The following is a 23,128-nucleotide window of genomic DNA, read 5'->3' on the forward strand; positions in this document are numbered from 1 at the left end:
TATTTTCTTTTTAAAGGTGAAGGGACTCTCATTTTCAATCACAAAGGAGGGAGGAGTGGAGTGAAGAGGGGTGTATAGTGTGGGGTTGTGGACATTTATTACATTATCTTCCAAAAAAGCGAAAAAAAAAAAAAAAAAAAAAAAAAAATCGGGGGGGGGGGGGTATAGTGTGAGGGTGTGGTGATAATTTGTGAGATGATCTTAAAAAAAAAAAAAAAAAAAAAAAAAAAAAATCAAAAAAAAATTTGGGGGGGGGGGGTGGGGGGGGTGGGGTGGGGGTATAGTGTGAGGGTGTGGTGGTCATTTGTGAGATGATCTTATAAAAAAAAAAAAAAAAAAAAAAAATTAGGGGGGGGGGGGGGGGAGGGGGGGAGGGGGGGGGAGGGCACGGGGGATGGTTTGGGTGAAGTCTATTGTGGTATGTCAGGTAAGAGTAGTTTCATCAAAGTATCAATCAAATCTAATCATAAATAAAGAAGTTATGGCAATTTTAGCAAAATTTAATAATTTGACCTTGAGAGTCAAGGTCATTCAAAGGTCAAAGTAAAATTCAAGTTGCCAGGTACAGTAACCTCATGATAGCATGTAAGTATTTGAAGTTTGAAAGCAATAGCCTTGATACTTCGAGTGGATCGAAACACAAAATTTAACCATATATTAAAAGTTACTAAGTCAAAAAAGGGCCATAATTCCGTAACAATGACAACCAGAGTTATGCAACTTGTCCTTTTACTGTACCCTTATGATAGTTTGTGAGTGTTCCAAGTATGAAAGCAATATCTATGATACTTTAGGGGTAAAGTGACCAAAACATAAATCTTAACCAAATTTTCAATTTTCTAAGTATAAAGGGCCCATAATTCCGTCCAAATGCCAGTCAGAGTTACATAACTTTGCCTGCACCGTCCCCTTATGATAGTTCATAAATCTTGCAAGTATGAAAGCAATAGCTTTGATACTGTAGGAATAAAGTGGACCTAAACACAAAACTTAATCAAATTTTCAATTTTCTAAGTATAAAAAGGGCACATAATTCTGTCAAAATGCCAGTCAGAGTTACATTACTTTGCCTGCACAGTCCCCTTATGATAGTTAGTAAGTGTTGCAAGTATGAAAGCAATAGCTTTGATGCTTAAGGAATAAAATGGACCTAAACACAAAACTTAACCAAAATTGTCAATTTTCTAAGTATAAAAAGGGCACATAATTCTGTCAAAATGCATGCCAGAGTTATCTAACTTTGCCTGCCCAGTCCCCTCATGATAGTAAGTAAGTGTACCAAGTTTGAATGCAATAGCATTGATACTTACTGAGAAAAGTGGAACTAAACGCAAAACTTAACCAAAATTTGCAATTTTTTAAGTACAAAAAGGGCACATAATTCTGTCAAAATGCACGCCAGAGTTATCTAACTTTGCCTGCCTAGTCCCCTCATGATAGTAAGTAAGTGTACCAAGTTTGAATGCAATAGCATTGATACTTTCTGAGAAAAGTGGACCTAAACGCAAAACTTAACCGGACGCCGACGCCAACGCCAACGCCAACGCCAACGCCAACGCCAACGCCGACGCCAAGGTGATGACAATAGCTCATAATTTTTTTTCAAAAAATAGATGAGCTAAAAAGGATGATTTTTATGCATATAAATAAATTCAAATGAATAGCAAATAAAAAAAATTGTATATTGATCTTAACCATTCAACCAGTGTATCAAAATAAATGTTTCACATTCACAATACAACTGGTCTTTATACTTGAAATTTACTATACTTCAATGTACATGTACGTATGATATTTATCCATGTTCATTACTTTAATCAAATGATCTGTGTTAGTACTAAATACTACATGAAAGCTATACTTTATAACATAACTAGAACATCAGACTTACTACATATTTATATCATGACCATAATTTCCATATATAAACAACATATCATCACTGTCTTCCATACCACAGTTACCAGCTGTGCACCGAGTCCAGATGAAGCCACAATATATGTGGCCAATTGGCGCAAAAATCAGCTGGTAATACTGTCCAGGGATGGCAAGGTGATGTCCACATTCACAGATCCTTTACTGCACTGGAGTTTTGAGGAAGATTGTTATCCTGGTATCCATGTGACAGACTCAGGACAGGTTTTGTTGTGTGGAGCCATGACAAACCCAATCATCCAGGTGGACAAAGTTGGGAGACAGAGATTGGCAGAGGTGGTTACAAAGAAGGATGGTGCGACTAACCCGCTTTCTGTCTACTACAGTAAGCACAGAGGCTCACTCATTGTGGGAATGGGTGATACAAAGGGGATTATAGTGTTTAAAGCAAAGTTTAAGACACTGTGACTTTTTGAGTCTGGTGATGTTTATTAATAATAATTTGAATATTGGTATGTACAGTTATCATTTAAAGCCTCTGACCTTGAAATGAAATACATGTTAATCAATATGTACAGATGCAATTTGAACGTGTGCGAAATTGTCATTAAATCTTTAGCCAAGTTAGCAAGTAATTTATTATTTTTCAAACAGTACCGCTTTTAAAACCGAAAGTAGGATTTCTATACGTATTTGTCCATTTCAACAAACGCAATTATTTTTAAGTTTTAAAGCGCAAAAAAGACGGATTTCTACCTTGTAACCACCAGATATATGCTAATTAGCATAATAAAATTAAATCTATAGCTTAGTGAGCAAGTAATTTATTATTTTTCAAACGGTACCGCTTTTTTAACCGAAAGTAGGATTTCTAGACGTATACGTCCATTTCGACAAACGCGATTATTTATTAGTTTTAAGGCGCAAAAATGATGGATTTCTACATTGTAACCACAAGATATATTCTAATTGGCATAGATAAAATAAGTTTCTTATTTATCCTTAAATTTACTATGGCAAAAATGTTGTGTGGCTTTAAAACAGTGTTACATTTTTGTATATGCTGGAATAGGACATATTCAATATTCCCTGTATGAATCCATTACAAATTATGAAATTCAAATTGAATTATGCTTACATCATTTGCAAAAAAAAACAAAAACAAATTAGATAAATTGAAACAAGATTTGAAAGGATTGTACTTACATTTAATAATAGTCTATTCTTGTGATATGTTTTAGAGAATTAGATTGCTTATTGTTTATAAATATTATATTATGATATTGTTATATTCCTTTTTTTTTTAAAATATTTTGATCAATATTGTTTTAATCAGTGCGTTAGGTTTTGCTCATATTTATATCTAAGTGAGTATAATATGTAACAATAATGGTCCTTTTCAGAGTGGCATATTATTTCAAAACAATATTGCCACAAGAACACATTTTGAAATTTAAAGTCTTCTTTATTAAATTTGTAAAACAAATTTAATATTTCAACAATCTATATTAAATTATTTAATAATGAATTGATTAAAATATAAGAAACTGTATTGTTAAAAGACATGGAGATTACAAATAAGCGGTTGTGAGTTGTTTCAATGTGTTTTTTATGACTGGGGGAAACAGCTCTATAAGAAGGAAAAAGTGCGATGTCGAGGGATTTTTTTTGTTAAGGCCACGACTTTTTTATTTATTGGTTTACACATTTTGTTTTGGAAAATGGTCCATCTAGCGGTCGAAAAAAAAAAAAAAACATTGGAAAAAAAGTTCATACTAATAACATCAGAACAAAGACAACATATCTTTTATAACCTTAACACAGAGCCAACAAATCAAATTATGCAAAGAAACACATCTATATCTTCAAATGAAATGAGTCCTAGAAGCACCTTTTGTAACATCAGGCAATTTTAATCACACCATTACATGACATGCGTTTCTCTCCCATTAAAACAAAAACTTCGCATCATTTCTGTAGTTCGATGCGCACCAGAACGCAATGCGATGCCCGTTGCATAAATCTTTTATAAGATAAACTACTCTTACACAAATTATTTGTATGCTGTTACTCGACTAAAATGATCTTCCATGAAAAAAAAAATCGAGGTAGATCGATCCCAGTGTCGTCGCGGTTATGTTTGTTAAAGTTGTTGTTGTCATGAAAACTGGTTGATTTTCAACGCAAAACGTCTTATTTGAACCAGAGACCTATACAAACATTGTGACGTCAATTAATTTAATTATATTTTTCAACTTCGCTTTTGCTTTATTTTGATAATTTAATCCAAAGTTTAATGTTTGCAAGTGTTTTTTTACTGGAATTGTAAACAAAGAATCAGTTAAAGTCTTCCGAAAAATCTGTGTGAATTGACATTTTGACTTCATCAAAGGAAAGCCCCTTCCTGTCTGAAGCAATAAACCGACAAATTTCTCGCCAACAAAATTGGCTTCCTTTGTCTAGCAATCAACATGCCGAACCAATCGTGTGTTTGTTTCTCAATGGCAATCCTCCAATTTAATAATAGCACGTGCATAGCTCCGCCTTCGAATCTTTTGCAGAGAACGGAGGTGGAGTTCAACGGTTAATTGAGCAAGTGTTTTACGCAAGTTGAGATCAGATTTGCCGAAATTACTCGACCCTAAGCATTGAAACGACGAATACATTTATCAATGATTTTCCGAGATATACCGATTTGTTCCGATTTACAAACTTCCTGAACAGTTCCTAACTATGGCGGACGTGTTTACAAAATTCCTAAACACATATATCGTAAATAATGGCAGTGTTTTATTTGATTATTTATACTAATTATCAAATTGCAAGGTAATACTTCTTTATCTAATATAAATATCGGGTTTGTTTAATATAATTAACATGTTAAACAATATAGTTGCGTCACAGACTCGGAAATAAATTTGATGGGGTCGAAATTTTACTGACGCTGATTTTCCTATTGTCTGTAATTTTTACCCAAAATAAGTTTTGAGAAGTGCCCATAAAAGGACAGGTACATAAGGTGTCACATTGAAAAATATCCCGATCTCTGCAATATATGTGAACCAGTTGTCGATTGTACTTACTTGATTTCATTCGCAACCGTACTCAAACCGGATCGTTTTTTTTCTTGTTTCGCTCGTTTTTCATTGCGGTCGGGAATAAAATATATATAAAAAGAGACGATTTTCCGATTTATTTTTTATCCCCATTTTCCAAAAATTAGGGTCGGCGGTTTTGTAAACCAAGAAATATAAAAGTCGTGGCCTTATGGTGGAAAATTTGAATTATTTTTATTATTATATTAACACATTGTTTTATCATAATTGTATTAATCATTTTGGTAATTTAGTAAAAATATAATCTTAGTATAATACAATGTATTAAATATTATGCAGGTCTATTAAATTCTAAGAAAAATGTTATCTAAAATGTTGTTTTTTATCCACAGTTATGTTGCAGTTTCTTACAGTCTTACCTGAGGTTGCATCCATCTGCATTAATGGACCAACTGCATTAAACAACCATAACTTATTTCCCTCCCTTGTATTTTTATTAAAAATATTTGCGATGCACGATCACGTCCATTCTGCGATTAAAAACAACCTCTATTGTGCGATTCACTACCACATGCAGTTGTCCATATCTACCTTGCAACCGACACACTCGGTACTACAGCAACGTTCCTAAGCAACTCCCCCATTTATTGGAAATAACAAAATAGCTAAAAAGGCCATCTGATACTTGTACTAATTGACTGCCTTTGTTCTGTACTGTGTAATAAATCCACATGACTGCTGATGTGACAGCTAAATATATCTTGGAAGAGAGAAATTCTCCTCAACTTGTATCAATGATATTGATAATCATGTGAATATATATTTGGTTCAATTTGTAACTGAACTAGTAATATGTCTAAAACACTGATACCTCCACATCACATGTTTGGACACAGACAAATCCATTATATATTCGACAATCTACAAAAGAGAAAGGCCCATAATTCAGCCAATATTTGTTGCAGTCACCACTGCTTTCTTTACAATGATCTACAAATTAAGGTCATTCAACAATGAAAGTTTGACTGATTCACCTACTAGTAAAAGAGGAGCTTAAAGCACAAAATGGTTGGTCTAAAATTCTTAATTGCAACATGGAAGGCCATATTCCTGCCAAATTTCTTCCTTTATGATATAATACTACAAATTATAGTTATTCACCTGTAAAGTCTGAGCCAGATCCACAAATAAGTCAAAGAGGAGTTGTGACACAAGCTTCATACTTTAAATTATATTGTGGAACAAGGCTATTGTCACGCAATATGGTCCCCTACCAGCTCCACCATTGTCAGAAATTCCACCATTTTCAGACATTTTCTTTTGGTTGCCATAGCAACCACAATTTTTGACGTAGGAAAATGAAATGATGTGCATACTGTCCATATTGCTATCTATCCATGTTGCAAGTTTCATGAAAAAATATTAAGAACTTGTAAAGTTATCGCAGGATCCAGAAAAAAGTAACGGACTAACTAACTGACAGACAGACGGAGTGCAAACCATAAGTCCCCTCCAGTGAAACCGGTAGGGGACAAAAACAAAGGGGCATAAGTCTGCAGAAAATCGTTGCAGTCCTAATTTTTTTCTTTAGGCTAAATGACTCGTACAACTCCAAGAAAACACTCATTTTTTAAATGGAGACAAATGCTACAGAATGATGATTGTTTGCCTTTAAAGTTGAAAAAGGGTCATAGTTTTAACAATTGTTAAGATAGTACATGTGCAATTTTACATCAATAGGAAAATTGTAGACAACAGACATGTACAAACAAACAAAAGTATGGACAAACATCCATGGTGAGTTCTGTATGACTTCATTGTAAGACATACAATAAGAAAACAAGTGAATTTAGGCAATTGCAATAACAATAATATCCAAGCCTTCTAAGACAAACAATGTCTGTTAGAGGTCACAATGGTAATGCACATTCATGTAACAGGCAATTCTTGGTCCAGTAAAGCTCTGTCCAACCTTACCTTTCCCCGGCAGACGGCTATTAAGATTGCCCCATTGAGAGACGGGTCATTGATCTAGTATAGCTATCCAACCTTACCTTTCCCTGGCAGACGGCTATGAAGATGGCCCCATTGAGAGATGGGTCAATTAATCTAGTATAGCTATCCAACCTTATCTTTCCCTGGCAGACGGCTATGAAGATGGCCCCATTGAGAGATGGGTCATTGATCTAGTATAGCTATCCAACCTTACCTTTCCCTGGCAGACGGCTATAAAGATGGCCCCATTGAGAGATGGGTCATTGATCTAGTATAGCTATCCAACCTTACCTTTCCCTGGCAGACGGCTATAAAGATTGCCCCATTGAGAGATGGGTCATTGATCTAGTATAGCTATCCAACCTTACCTTTCCCTGGCAGACGGCTATAAAGATGGCCCCATTGAGAGATGGGTCATTGATCTAGTATAGCTATCCAACCTTACCTTTCCCCGGCAGACAGCTATAAAGATGGCCCCATTGAGAGATGGGTCATTGATCTAGTATAGCTATCCAACCTTACCTTTCCCTGGCAGACGGCTATGAAGATGGCCCCATTGAGAGATGGGTCATTGATCTTGTATAGCTATCCAACCTTACCTTTCCCCGGCAGACGGCTATAAAGATGGCCCCATTGAGAGATGGGTCATTGATCTTGTATAGCTATCCAACCTTACCTTTCCCTGGCAGACGGCTATAAAGATGGCCCCATTGAGAGATGGGTCATTGATCTAGTATAGCTATCCAACCTTACCTTTTCCCGGCAGACGGCTATAAAGATGGCCCCATTGAGAGATGGGTCATTGATCTAGTATAGCTATCCAACCTTACCTTTCCCCGGCAGACAGCTATAAAGATGGCCCCATTGAGAGATGGGTCATTGATCTAGTATAGCTATCCAACCTTACCTTTCCCCGGCAGACGGCTATAAAGATTGCCCCATTGAGAGATGGGTCATTGATCTAGTATAGCTATCCAACCTTACCTTTCCCCGGCAGACGGCTATAAAGATTGCCCCATTGAGAGATGGGTCATTGATCTAGTATAGCTATCCAACCTTACCTTTCCCCGGCAGACAGCTATAAAGATGGCCCCATTGAGAGATGGGTCATTGATCTAGTATAGCTATCCAACCTTACCTTTCCCTGGCAGACGGCTATAAAGATGGCCCCATTGAGAGATGGGTCATTGATCTAGTATAGCTATCCAACCTTACCTTTCCCCGGCAGACAGCTATAAAGATGGCCCCATTGAGAGATGGTCATTGATCTTGTATAGCTATCCAACCTTACCTTTCCCCGGCAGACGGCTATAAAGATGGCCCCATTGAGAGATGGGTCATTGATCTTGTATAGCTATCCAGCCTTACCTTTCCCCGGCAGACAGCTATAAAGATGGCCCCATTGAGAGATGGGTCATTGATCTTGTATAGCTATCCAACCTTACCTTTCCCTGGCAGACAGCTATAAAGATTGCCCCATTGAGAGATGGGTCATTGATCTAGTATAGCTATCCAACCTTACCTTTCACCGGCAGACGGCTATAAAGATGGCCCCATTGAGAGATGGGTCATTGATCTTGTATAGCTATCCAACCTTACCTTTCCCTGGCAGACAGCTATAAAGATGGCCCCATTGAGAGGCGGGTCATTGATCTTGTATAGCTATCCAACCTTACCTTTCCCCGGCAGACAGCTATAAAGATGGCCCCATTGAGAGATGGGTCATTGATCTTGTATAGCTATCCAACCTTACCTTTCCCTGGCAGACTGCTATAAAGATGGCCCCATTGAGAGATGGGTCATTGATCTAGTATAGCTATCCAACCTTACCTTTCCTTGGCAGACGGCTATGAAGATGGCCCCATTGAGAGATGGGTCATTGATCTAGAATAGCTATCCAACCTTACCTTTCCTTGGCAGACGGCTATAAAGATTGCCCCATTGAGAGATGGGTCATTGATCTTGTATAGCTATCCAACCTTACCTTTCCCCGGCAGACAGCTATAAAGATGGCCCCATTGAGAGATGGGTCATTGATCTAGTATAGCTATCCAACCTTACCTTTTCCTGGCAGACAGCTATAAAGATGGCCCCATTGAGAGATGGGTCATTGATCTAGTATAGCTATCCAACCTTACCTTTCCCCGGCAGACAGCTATAAAGATGGCCCCATTGAGAGATGGGTCATTGATCTTGTATAGCTATCCAACCTTACCTTTCCCTGGCAGACAGCTATAAAGATGGCCCCATTGAGAGATGGGTCATTGATCTAGTATAGCTATCCAACCTTACCTTTCCCTGGCAGACAGCTATAAAGATTGCCCCATTGAGAGATGGGTCATTGATCTTGTATAGCTATCCAACCTTACCTTTCCCTGGCAGACAGCTATAAAGATGGCCCCATTGAGAGATGGGTCATTGATCTTGTATAGCTATCCAACCTTACCTTTCCCCGGCAGACAGCTATAAAGATGGCCCCATTGAAAGATGGGTCATTGATCTTGTATAGCTATCCAACCTTACCTTTCCCTGGCAGACAGCTATAAAGATGGCCCCATTGAGAGATGGGTCATTGATCTAGTATAGCTATCCAACCTTACCTTTCCTTGGCAGACGGCTATGAAGATGGCCCCATTGAGAGATGGGTCATTGATCTAGAATAGCTATCCAACCTTACCTTTCCTTGGCAGACGGCTATAAAGATTGCCCCATTGAGAGATGGGTCATTGATCTTGTATAGCTATCCAACCTTACCTTTCCCCGGCAGACAGCTATAAAGATGGCCCCATTGAGAGATGGGTCATTGATCTAGTATAGCTATCCAACCTAACCTTTTCCTGGCAGACAGCTATAAAGATGGCCCCATTGAGAGATGGGTCATTGATCTAGTATAGCTATCCAACCTTACCTTTCCCCGGCAAACAGCTATAAAGATGGCCCCATTAAGAGATGGGTAATTGATCTTGTATAACTATCCAACCTTACCTTTCCCTGGCAGACAGCTATAAAGATGGCCCCATTGAGAGATGGGTCATTGATCTAGTATAGCTATCCAACCTTACCTTTCCCTGGCAGACAGCTATAAAGATGGCCCCATTGAGAGATGGGTCATTGATCTTGTATAGCTATCCAACCTTACCTTTCCCTGGCAGACAGCTATAAAGATGGCCCCATTGAGAGATGGGTCATTGATCTTGTATAGCTATCCAACCTTACCTTTCCCTGGCAGACAGCTATAAAGATGGCCCCATTGAGAGATGGGTCATTGATCTTGTATAGCTATCCAACCTTACCTTTCCCCGGCAGACGGCTATAAAGATGGCCCCATTGAGAGATGGGTCATTGATCTAGTATAGCTATCCTACCTTACCTTTCCCTGGCAGACGGCTATGAAGATGGCCCCATTGAGAGATGGGTCATTGATCTTGTATAGCTATCCAACCTTACCTTTCCCTGGCAGACAGCTATAAAGATTGCCCCATTGAGAGATGGGTCATTGATCTAGTATAGCTATCCAACCTTACCTTTCCCCGGCAGACGGCTATGAAGATGGCCCCATTGAGAGACGGGTCATTGATCTAGTATAGCTATCCAACCTTACCTTTCCCTGGCAGACAGCTATGAAGATGGCCCCATTGAGAGATGGGTCATTGATCTAGTATAGCTATCCAACCTTACCTTTCCCTGGCAGACAGCTATAAAGATGGCCCCATTGAGAGATGGGTCATTGATCTAGTATAGCTATCCAACCTTACCTTTCCCTGGCAGACAGCTATAAAGATGGCCCCATTGAGAGATGGGTCATTGATCTAGTATAGCTATCCAACCTTACCTTTCCCCGGCAGACGGCTATGAAGATGGCCCCATTGAGAGACGGGTCATTGATCTAGTATAGCTATCCAACCTTACCTTTCCCTGGCAGACAGCTATGAAGATGGCCCTATTGAGAGATGGGTCATTGATCTTGTATAGCTATCCAACCTTACCTTTCCCTGGCAGACGGCTATAAAGATGGCCCCATTGAGAGATGGGTCATTGATCTTGTATAGCTATCCAACCTTACCTTTCCCTGGCAGAGGGCTATAAAGATGGCCCCATTGAGAGATGGGTCATTGATCTAGTATAGCTATCCAACCTTACCTTTCCCCGGCAGACAGCTATGAAGATGGCCCCATTGAGAGACGGGTCATTGATCTAGTATAGCTATCCAACCTTACCTTTCCCCGGCAGACGGCTATGAAGATGGCCCCATTGAGAGACGGGTCATTGATCTAGTATAGCTATCCAACCTTACCTTTCCCCGGCAGACGGCTATGAAGATGGCCCCATTGAGAGACGGGTCATTGATCTTGCTGTAGAAATCATTCATCAGCTGTGAAAGCACGCAGAAATATGTGTCACATTTTGATCATTTTGATTTTATACACATAATCTCCAAGTATTTAATTTAAGAAAATCCCAAGCATGAATTTCTGGACAAAGTATTTTAATGTTTACCACAGATTTTTAGAAAAGACAGTTTATTTTTATACATAATTATATAACATAAATATACATATATATGCTTTTTGTCATAAAACTCTCTTTGAATAAGAGCATATAACAAATAACATAGCTGATAAAAAACATACAAAATTTGAGCTTTATTTGAACAGTTAAATAAAACATCATATAAGAAAACCAGAAGTTGTCAAGAAACACAGAAGGATGATAGATTATTTTTAATTAAAACAAGGGCTGTTTGTAAAACATGCATGCCCCCAATATGGGCTGTCAGTTGTAGTGGCAGCCATTGTGTGAATACGTTTTTTGGCACTGTGACCTTGACCTTTGACCTAGTGACCTGAAAATCAATAGGGGTCATCTGCGAGTCATGATCAATGTACCTATGAAGTTTCATGATCCTAGGCGTAAGCTTTCTTGAGTAATCATCCGGAAACCATTTTAATGTGTCAAGTCACCGTGACCTTAACCTTTGACGTAGTGACCTGAAAGTCAATAGGGGTCATCTGCGAGTCATGATCAATGTACCTATGAAGTTTCATGATCCTAGGCGTAAGCTTTCTTGAGTTATCATCCGGAAACCAGTTTTCTAAGTTGAGTCACCGTGACCTTGACCTTTGACCTAGTGACCTGAAAATCAATAGGGGTCATCTGCGAGTCATGATCAATGTACCTATGAAGTTTCATGATCCTAGGCATAAGCGTTCTTGAGTTATCATCCGGAAACCATTTTACTATTTCGGGTCACCGTGACCTTGACCTTTGACCTAGTGACCTCAAAATCAATAGGGGTCATCTGCGAGTCATGATCAATGTACCTATGAAGTTTCATGATCCTAGGCCTAAGCGTTCTTGAGTTATCATCCGGAAACCATCTGGTGGACGGACGAACATACGGACGGACCGACATGTGCAAAACAATATACCCCTCTTCTTTGAAGGGGGGCATAAAGATATGTCACTTACATCGCTTAATGCTCCTTTTGACTTGGATTCCACAAATATCTGCTTGTACTGTTCTATCCGTGACCAAATATTCACATCCTAAAAGGAGATACAGAAACTGACTTATTATTCCAAGTTCATGCAAGTTAACCTATCTGGTTCCACCTAATAAACAATGGTACTGTTATATATCATTAAACATTTAAATATGTAACGCACAATTATTGAAAATTCAGTCACCTGAAAATTCCTAAAACTGACTTCTTTTATTGGAGATAACACAACAGACTACTTTCAATGGGGATAATATGACTATTTCAAGGGAGATAATGCAACTGACTACAATCAAGGGAGAGAACACATCAGTCTACTTTCAAGGGAGATTACACAACTGACTAATAACCTTCAAGGGAGGTAACACAACTGACTACTTTCAAGGGTGATAACATAACTGACTACTTTCAAGGGAGATTACACAACTGACTTATAACCTTCAACAGAGATAACACAACTGACTACTTTCAAGGGAGATAACACAACTGACTACTTTCAAGGGAGATAACACAACTGACTACTTTCAAGGGAGATAACATAACTGACGACTTTCAAGGGAGAAAACACAACTAACTACTTGAAAGGAGATAACACAACTGACTACTTTCAAGGGAGATAATACAACTGATTTCTTTCAAGGGAGATAATACAACTGATTTCTTTCAAGGGAGATAATACAACTGATTTCTTTCAAGGGAGATAAGACAATTGACTTCTTTCAAGGGAGATAACACAACTGAACACCTTAAAGGGAGAAAACACAACTGACTTCTTTCAAAAGAGATAACACAACCGACTACCTTCTAGGGACATAAAACAACTGTCAAGGCAGATAACTGTTGTACCTTCCAGTGCTCGAGGCATTTCTCCATCACAGGGTATGAGGGGAAAAATATCAGCAGTCCATTTGGAACAACCCTTGCAAAGTTCACTGTAACAAAATATACTGAATGACTCTCAAAGAAGTAAATCAAGTAGGTTGTATGATGACATTTATGGAAACACTTATATATAGAAGGTTATCAACTTTCTGTATAAAACCTTTAAATAATTTTGGCGATATGAAGTGTGCAAAATAATATGTTCAAACAAATATGTAAAAATAATAGGCCAAAAATCTTTCCAAAGCCATTTCTATAGAAATGTACTTAAGTGTTGAAATAGGCTCAAGTCATACACTACTATTGAAAGAAGTCTATTATTTTAATACCGTAAATCTACGAATATAATACGCACTTTTTTACCTGCCGATTTTTTCTTCAATTAGGGGGTGCGTATAATATACGAGTTTAGAGCAGAACAAAATTTTTCCTGTGCAAATTTTCAACTTAATCGCTGTTATTCGCTTCGCGGCAGCCATTTTGAACTACACCATTACATCAAAGGGGTGCAACAGGGCTCGCGCTGTCGTTCGCCATTTGAGTCATTTGCGAAGATATTGAGAATTTGGCTCAATAAAAATCTTATTTGTGAAAATGCAAAAATCTAGTAAAATTTCATTGAAAACATCCGCCATTTATATCGGACTGGTTTTCTATATTTGTCTCTTTGTTTTAATGAAAGTGTTCGCAATTCGAACAGTAAACGAAACCCGGTCTGTACCCGATAATGAGACATCGCTTGACCTTATTGCTATTGAAGTGCGCATGGTAGCTGGCCAATCAACATTGAGCTCGCTGACACATGAAATGACGTTGTCGAATGAAACGTGAGAACAGGAGGAGCTATCGGATAATATTGGGTTATCCATGCGCAGACACTGTATACTTTGAATACACAGTTAATATTGTCGTCTGCCTACAAAATAGCAACTGGACGCTAAGTCGTATAAAGAGATTAGCAAATGAAAAATAAACAACTGACAATACCTGTAAATAAATATTTCTCAGCTGACCACTATTTATCTTTCTACCGCATATTTACCATATCTGAAGTAACGAGTGGTAATTAAATAATGAGTTTTATGATGCTAATAGAGTCTATTACACCTGTCTGCCGATTGCCGAATTAAATTGAAAGTTGATAATTAATTAATTAGTTTTTTACTCCCAAACTAGCCTTAATGACAGCAGCGTATTTTAATTAACTAGATCATGAAAATCAGTTTAATTGTATTTTAAGTTATATTAAAGTATCAAGTTTGTAACTCGAAAAAAGAAAAAGTAATTCATCTAGACAACTATCAAAATGGAAGTAACCATTTTGTCTTCTTATTACTTTATTATTATTATAATTATTATCGTCCCGAATATTGTCAAATTGAATTAAATGTGAAAACAAAAAACAGCGTCTCTGCTTCTTTCTTTTGTAATTATGACTGCTTGACCCGGATGTCAGCAAGGGGCCCGTGTGTTATCGGTAACAATCAATGGTAATATAAACAATAGACAGAGATATTTGCAACTGTCATAACAACAGCACTATAACACATCCCGATCAATAAACCGGGGTAACAGATAGTTGACAACACCAAATTGATTTGCTATTTTCACAGCACAAAAATATATTGACACATTTTTTCGGAAATGGCCGATTTCGGACACTGATTTTTTTAGTGCGTATTTTACTCAGATTTTCAATTTTTACCGATAAATTTTGACAAAACTCGGGGGTGCGTATTATGCACGAGGGCGTATGATATTCGTGGATTTACGGTAATCAATATTTTATAACCTGAGAGAGCAGAATTGCCATTTGAGTGGGCTGTGTTTATCGGTTCAACTGTTTGGTGATGGGAGGATGCGATATTTGGTGTAATGTAAGTACAACACAAGCGTTTGTTACATTGCAATTAGCTGTTCAGATTATAAACCGTGATTAAATGAAGTAATTTGCCAAAATGAAAAACATTTTTGGCAGGTATAAACACCCACTACCAGCAACTGTGTACACTTTTTCGTTTCAAAGAGTTCTCTTCTAAACAAAAATCCAGTTTTGGCAGATAGTTTCCCTTTACATTCAAGCATTAAGAACAATTTGCCCAGAATGTGGCTTAAAATTGTACTCCTAATTGCTTGATATTTCATGATTTTCAAGATTAAAAGGCTGTAATTAAGAGCTGAATAAGAACAATACAATCCTCATGTTATGGTACTTGCAAATGCCCTTTACTCTGGCAAATTTTAATTTCCTTGTAAATGTTATGATTTATTTTTTTTTAACTATCTGCATACAAAATAATGCAAACCCAGCCACTATTGACAAATACACTTCCTTTATATGATTTCCTGGGGTTTAATTTTACTTAAATTTAAATTTTGAAAGTCAAGCTATGAATTCATATACTGACAAAGACTTAGATAATAGCAAAATGCTAAACAAAGAAAGCAACTTGCCAATACAGTTCCCCAGAGAGGCCTGATAAGCAGGTGTGAATCTGAAAACAAATGTACAGAATTGGTTATTTTGTAAGTGAGCTGTTGAAATATAATAAATAAGGCACCAGGGTACCAGAGAAAAAGTCCCAGGGCAGGACAATTCTGTCGAGCGATTGGACGAGAAGTGCATAATAAGTTGACAACAGACATACAAATAAATAACTTATTAAACTTGATATAATTTATTTCTTTAAATCATTTTATGTCACTGATAAGTTGTTAACAACAACACTTAGCAAGCGATAAAAGGATTCATGATTTTGGCAAAACAGACATTGAATTGCATTTGTTATTACAAACTTTCGACATGTATGGAAGTGGATTATTTTATGTAAAACTCATGTAATAAAAAATGTCATTGGCAATTTCCATGAAAGACGTTAACACCACTTGTTTTCTGCAAGTCTCGGAAACCAAGATGCGTTGGATCAATTTGCATACTGGTAGATAAGCTGATTGTGTGAGGTTTGTGTACAAATAACTTGTTATAAGCTTTTGGTGTAAGTTGTTTGTGAATGCGAATGATACTGTTATGCCATACATTCGGTTTGTAACCCCAAATCCGCTATCTATACTTTTTCGGACATGATGTCAATGACACTTGACGGCCATAATGTAAAAATATCTTCCAATTAAATGTACTTCAAACTGTCGGATTTACTGAATGCATGAGTAAACAATAATAGTTTCATTGATAAACTCATACGTTTAACAAAAGGTTTGAATTTTAATCAATTTATAATATATATATTTGTATTATTCAATAAAAACTAGAGCTTTGTCACAGACGAATACCCCCACGTGCCGCATTGACACAGAATATTTTACATGCTGTCTTCACAAAAAACAGCAGACAATATCTTCAATGTTTAAAAGGCACTAAGTGACCCCATGACCTAGTTTTTGACCCGGCATGACCCATATTCGAACTTGACCTAGTCATAATCTAGATACAACATCTGACCAAGTTTGGTGAAGATCGGATGAAAACAACTTGAAATAGAGAGCGGACACTTAATACGACCGACCAACCAACCGACCGACAGACAAGCTCACTCCTATATACCCCCCTAAACTTTGTTTGTGGGGGTATAATTATTTATGTTATTATATTTAGTTATCAGCAATGAGCTTTTGTTTTCATTACACTGTGTGCAAACCACTGGGTGGGGTAATGACCTTGCAATACTACAAACCGACCAACGATCTAAAAAGTGGTCATCTGCGAACAACGGTCACCTGTCTACAACAGTCATGTTGGCCATTTCCGTTGACTGACTGCTGATCTCAGTTTTGACTGTATATTGAATACAGCTAAAGGGAGGTAACTTTAGTATATAATGGTAAAGGGAGGTTACTCTCACCTGGTCTCATAGTTTGAATTTAGCACTGTATTGTCAGGGCCTGTTTTAAGTGTCCCAATCCACACCTGGTGTTTCTGTATCACATGAGGGTTTTCCAAGCGCACAGGAAATGGACTGAAAAATAACAGGATTTCTTTTTTTTAAAGTCCCTCAGAATATTCAAGAAAAATTAACATAAACGCATCATTTTCAGCAAGTTAATAAAAAACACAAAAAGATTTCTGTATTGTATTGTAAAGTTTTATTCATTTTCTACTTATGTGACTTGTATAATACTAAATGCAGATGCCATTGACCATCACACACTATTGCGAGAACAAAATTATTGAGAGCAGGGGTAGAAATTAGTGTTTGCCCATTTACCTAGGGCAAGAAGATTTAGGCCCGGGCAAGTCAATCACAAAAGTTGGTAGTCCACCTGATCGACTAGCTTTTTAGAAAAGCTTGTACTATTTTCCCCACAGCTAATCACTTTATAGTTAAAAAGAATGATGGCTCATCAAAGGGCATTATGCATTTAGTCATGTGAGCCATGTTATATTGTTATCTGATTACGTTTTCTTAAAACAAACTATAAAATAATTATGACGTGTACTTGTTTCTGGCATATTCATTCTTTGCCTGGTCGACCAAGCTAGTAAAGACAATTGCCCGTCTGAACAAGCTACCATAAAAAGTTTCTATCCCTGGATTACGCAAAAATTTATTAAAATTTGCCCTGCACTATAGTTAGCATTGAATGTATATACACCTACATTTGCATTTCGGCAGTAAAAGAGTCGAGGGGGGAAAGTGTGCCGCTGGTGAGGACGATACACTTGATGCCGTGGGCAATGAGCTCACTCATACTGTGGCCCGGGCTGAAACACCAGAACGACAGCGTCTTGCCTGAAAGTGGAACATAGGAAGACCCGTCAATTGAAATCTGTGTAGAGTTTTTCACTAAGACAGGGCGCACAATAAGGATAAATTAACAAATAAATGAGCCTTGCTCTGGGAAAACGGGGTTTAATGCAAGTGAAAAATTGTCATTGCAGATAGGCCTATCCAGTCTTAAATAGCAAATCAGAAAGGACACTGTCTTCCTGGATTGTATCTAAAAAGATAACAAGAGATGTGTTTGTCAGAAACACAATGCCCCCTATTGCGCCGCTTTGAAGCCATACATTTGACCTTTGACTTTGAAGGATTACCTTGACCTTGACCTTTCACCACTCAAAATGTGCAGCTCCGTGAGATACACATGCATGCCAAATATCAAGTTGCTATCTTCAATATTCAAAAAGTTATGACCAAACTTTAACGAAGGTTAAAGTTTTAGGAAAGAAAAATACAATGATATTTGACCTTTGACCTTAATGAATGACCTTCACCTTGACTTTCCATCACTCAAAATGTGCAGCTCCATGAGATACACATGCATGCCAAATATCAAGTTGCTATCTTCAATATTAAAAAAGTTATCAAACTTTAACCAAAGTTAAAGTTTTGGGACACACACAATGACACAATGACAGACAGACAGGCCAATAACAATATACCCCCGATCTTTCGATCCGGGGGCATAAAAAACAATAAAAGCAGAAAGTGTCATCTCTTATAAGCCAGTATAGACTGCACACTCTAATCTGGGACGACACTTAAAGGCATTAAGGACCGTTTTCCAAGAGCGTGATGCATATTGTTTATGAACAAAATAATGCAAATACAACACTGCCTTATGTTCCAAAAGAAACCATTTATTATCGTATCCTTCAGGCATTACCCATCTTGTCTTGTGCAGGCTGGTTGCTCCAGAGGTCCACCTGTTTCTTCTTCTTGCCAAGGTCCTCTCTCTGGAGGTGCACGCGGTACGAGCGGGCAATCCTCTCCTGGTGCTCCGTCAGGGAGCTGCCCGGGGGCAGGTCCTGGCTGAAGATGATCTGCAAATGTGGGATCAGTGGCGAGTGATTAATTGTTGACCTCTGTGATTAATGTGGTGTGATTTATCATTAACTTCAGTGATTACTAGTAATTGGATGTGTGATTAATTATCGATCTCTGTGATTTATTGGATGTGATCATGGATATAATTAATCGTTGACTTACTCACATTCAAGTTTTCATCAAACTAGCTAAAGTACTTTCTGAGTTATCCCAGGAAGCATATTTTAGTTTTAAATTATTTCTGAAACCACATGATCATAATTTTTGTCGGACAAAAAAAACACTAAACTTTCATGCATATTCCTTGTACAGCCCTCTCTATATATACCAAGTTTCAGAAACCCAGCTAAAAGTTCTTTTTGATTGATCATAGGATCCATATTAATTTTGGTTAGACATACAGACCGATGGATGAACAGACAGACAGACGGGCCGACAGACAGACACAAGGACTGACAAACGGACAGACAGACAGACTTTGGTTAAGCTATATTCCCTCCAGTTAAACGGGTAGGGGGACAAAAATGTACATATCAGTAATCAATCAACAGATTTGTGACCAATAATGAGAAACAGATAAATGACAAATTATTCACAACATTTTAGATAAAGGATTATAATCCATACCTTGAACATGTCTACAATTTTGGTGAGTCCAGCTCCCTTTGTTACTCCCATCCCTGCAGTGGAGGCTGTAATAGGGAGCATAATAATTGTGAATCATAACAGGCACACTGCAACTCCAATATATTAAGATCCGTAATATCGCGTTGTCCAATATATCGCGAATCGGCTATGGCTCCCAAAAATCTGAGGAGCATAATCCCTAAATAACATGTTTTAAAATCTGAGAATTTGCCAAGATAAAATCCGTTTCAAAGTTGTATTTTACCCTTTTTTTCACCCACTTTAATTTCTGTTTAATCCGACATTCATAATCCAGTTTTAACCAGATTGTTTGCTCTCATTGTACACCACTATAGCACCGGTGTACTGCGATAAACAATAAACCAACTTGCCAATCACAGGTCATTTTGGGTGTTACCATTCTCTATTGAATTTGCTTTGAACTGCCGAAACGCACCAGTAAACACATCAAGGTGTATACAATTATAAATGTAAATGTCACAAGTCAATACTGACCTATCTCAACAATCTTTGCGCGTTAGATACAGTGTAAATTTCTTGCTTTTAATTGAGAGGTGAATCATGCCCCTCAGTTTGTCCAATCACTACTGTTAAAGCCCATGCTTTCCATGAGGTGAATGACATCATTTTGTACATGGGTCTAATTTGTGCATGCTTTCTTGAACAATAATACTTGGCAATGGTTTTCGGATTACAAATTTAATTATACGCATTTGAAAATACTTACATGGAATAATGTTATGTGTTATATCAATGAATAACATATGGATATAACACATAATTCAATATGGTAAGTAAATAGTGTGTTTTGAGATTGCCAAACTATGCTAATGCATACATATATTTGCATGAATAACTTGACAATTTATATCGCTCGCCGGATATATTACGGTCGCGATCTTTGGATCCCTTCAACCGCGATATAATGGAGTTGCAGTGTAATTGAGAAGTTCATTGTGAGCTATTATAAATGTATAAATAAATGTATACAAAATGTACAAATTAAGTGCAGTTTGAATCAAACTCCGAATTTCATTCATGTTTGTGTTTTTCTCTCTTGCACTCCTAATCCTATTGACTAAAACCAAAAAGTCCTTAATTTCTATTTATCAACTTTATAATTGTTTAAAATCAACTTTATAATTGTTTAAAATCAAATTTAAATATGTCAGATATATTTTGTGATAAGGAAAGATCAGGTAAAACAACAAGATCAGTTAGCTAATCCCTATAAAATAAATTGGTAGAATATTTGTTAAGGGTATTTTATATTATATTGGGAAAGGTTTTGCATGCATTGGATATGGAAAGGTATCTCTATTTTCATGTACCAAATTTATATCGAAGAAATACACTGGTTTGGTATCAACAAAGTCTTTAAGTATCTTGGACTCGAGAGAATGAACTATTACCATCTGCAGTGACATATCCGATGTGATAAGGAAAGATCAGGTAAAACAACAAGATCATTTAGCTAATCCCTATAAAATAAATTGGTAGAATATTTGTTAAGGGTATTTTATATTATATTGGGAAAGGTTTTGCATGCATTGGATATGGAAAGGTATCTCTATTTTCATGTACCAAATTTATATCGAAGAAATACACTGGTTTGGTATCAACAAAGTCTTTAAGTATCTTGGACTCGAGAGAATGAACTATTACCATCTGCAGTGACATATCCGACTATCTTCTCCAGAAGGTCCACAATAATGTTCTTGTTGCTGTAGACGATGTTTGCCTTTGCCAGTAGCTCATACATGAACCTGGATACCAGAGGGATACTATCATACAAGAGCTGTATGAAGACAGAGCGCTCTACTTTTCTTCCACTTTGATAGTATAATATATATTGTCTGTCAGTCACCCGATATAATTACCAAAAAAACATTTAAAATTGACTTAGTTTTTGGACACACAATGACCCATATTTGAACTTGACCTAGATATTTTAAGATTATCAATCAAAACAATCAGCAAGTTTCATCAATATAGGACAAAAAATGTGGCCTCTAGTGCGAAAATGACCAAACGAAACACAACTCATAAAGCACATGAGTGCAGTTACAAATAAATACATGTCATAATATAATTTCTTTATTAAATGTATAAATAAATCTAAGATTTTCAACTAAATAAATTTAGCAGCACATAATCATTGCACATAAGAATACAACAAGAGGGCCAAGATGGCCCTAGTTCGCTCACCTGAGAGGATTCGGTTCATTTAATCTTTACCAAACATCAAACTTGACCTAGATATTGTCCAGACAAACATCCTGGTCAAGTTTCATCATTATTGAACCAAAACTCTGGCGCATGAAGTGTTTTTATTTTTGTAAGATTTGACCTGGTTACCTATATTTTGAGTTGACCCCGCTAACCAAACATCAAACTTTGCTTACAAAAATAAATATTACCAAGATTCATAAAATCTGAAACAAAATTGTGACCTCTAGAGTGTTTACAAGGATTTTGTATCATATAATGAAAATTTGGACAATCTAAGGGCAATAATTATGGCATTTATTATGTGATTTTGCTCATTATCAAACTTGACTGAGATCTTTCAGCAACTTTGATAAAGAATGCTTGAGAAATGTGAATGCTAGAGTGTTTCCAAACCTAATGTGGACGGACAGACGGCGGACAAAGAACAATCCTAAAACCTTACCTGAGCAATCAGGTGAGCTAAAAAGTGTGTTTCACTGATCTGAGCCATTTTTCAAATTGTCAGAGAAATCAATAAAACCAATGTATGGACTAAGTTTTTAGATGATTAGGCAAAAAATGTGACTTCTATAGTGTTCGATCACAATGTTTCTCTCTAGTCACATAAGGAAAACTACCCCACCCCCTGGCGGCAATGTTTTTTTACCGATCGGGACCATTTGCGAACTCATCTAAGAAATAAATAAAACCAATCTTTTCACCAAATTTCATGACGATTGGGCAAATAATGTGACTTCTAGAGTGTTCACAAGCTTTTTTATGTCCCCCACTATAGTAGTGGGGGACATATTGTTTTTGCCCTGTCTGTTGGTCTGTTTGTCTGTCTGTTTGCGCCAACTTTAACATTTTGCAATAACTTTTGCTATATTGAAGATAGCAACTTCATATTTGGCATGCATGTGTATCTCATGAAGCTGCACATTTTGAGTGGTGAAAGGTCAAGGTCAAGATCATCCTTCAAGGTCAGAGGTCAAATATATGTGGCCAAAATCGCTCATTTTATGAATACTTTTGCAATATTGAAGATAGCAACTCGATATTTGGCATGCATGTGTATCTCATGGAGCTGCACATTTTGAGTGGTGAAAGGTCAAGGTCATCCTTCAAGGTCAGAGGTCAAATATATGTGGCCCAAATCGCTTATTTTATAAAT

The 23,128-nt window shown here is 37.2% G+C and overlaps 1 protein-coding gene across 6 annotated transcripts in view; it reads right to left on the reverse strand.

The window, feature by feature from the left end:
• The window catches only part of LOC127874087 (regulator of telomere elongation helicase 1-like), a 115,209-nt gene that overhangs the window by 50,988 nt on the left and 41,093 nt on the right, over positions 1-23,128 (reverse strand). For all 6 annotated transcript variants that reach the window (XM_052418200.1, XM_052418205.1, XM_052418204.1 and 3 more), the window contains 9 exons: positions 21,409-21,509; positions 19,723-19,787; positions 18,935-19,091; positions 17,925-18,057; positions 17,170-17,283; positions 15,764-15,804; positions 13,274-13,359; positions 12,396-12,473; positions 11,221-11,298 (listed from right to left, as the gene is read on the reverse strand). In XM_052418200.1, the coding sequence (XP_052274160.1) occupies positions 11,221-11,298; positions 12,396-12,473; positions 13,274-13,359; positions 15,764-15,804; positions 17,170-17,283; positions 17,925-18,057; positions 18,935-19,091; positions 19,723-19,787; positions 21,409-21,509 (853 nt within the window). The remainder of the gene's footprint in view (positions 1-11,220; positions 11,299-12,395; positions 12,474-13,273; positions 13,360-15,763; positions 15,805-17,169; positions 17,284-17,924; positions 18,058-18,934; positions 19,092-19,722; positions 19,788-21,408; positions 21,510-23,128) is intronic.

The sequence above is a fragment of the Dreissena polymorpha genome, chromosome 3 (genome assembly GCF_020536995.1).
Source record: "Dreissena polymorpha isolate Duluth1 chromosome 3, UMN_Dpol_1.0, whole genome shotgun sequence".
Lineage (NCBI taxonomy): Eukaryota > Metazoa > Mollusca > Bivalvia > Myida > Dreissenidae > Dreissena > Dreissena polymorpha.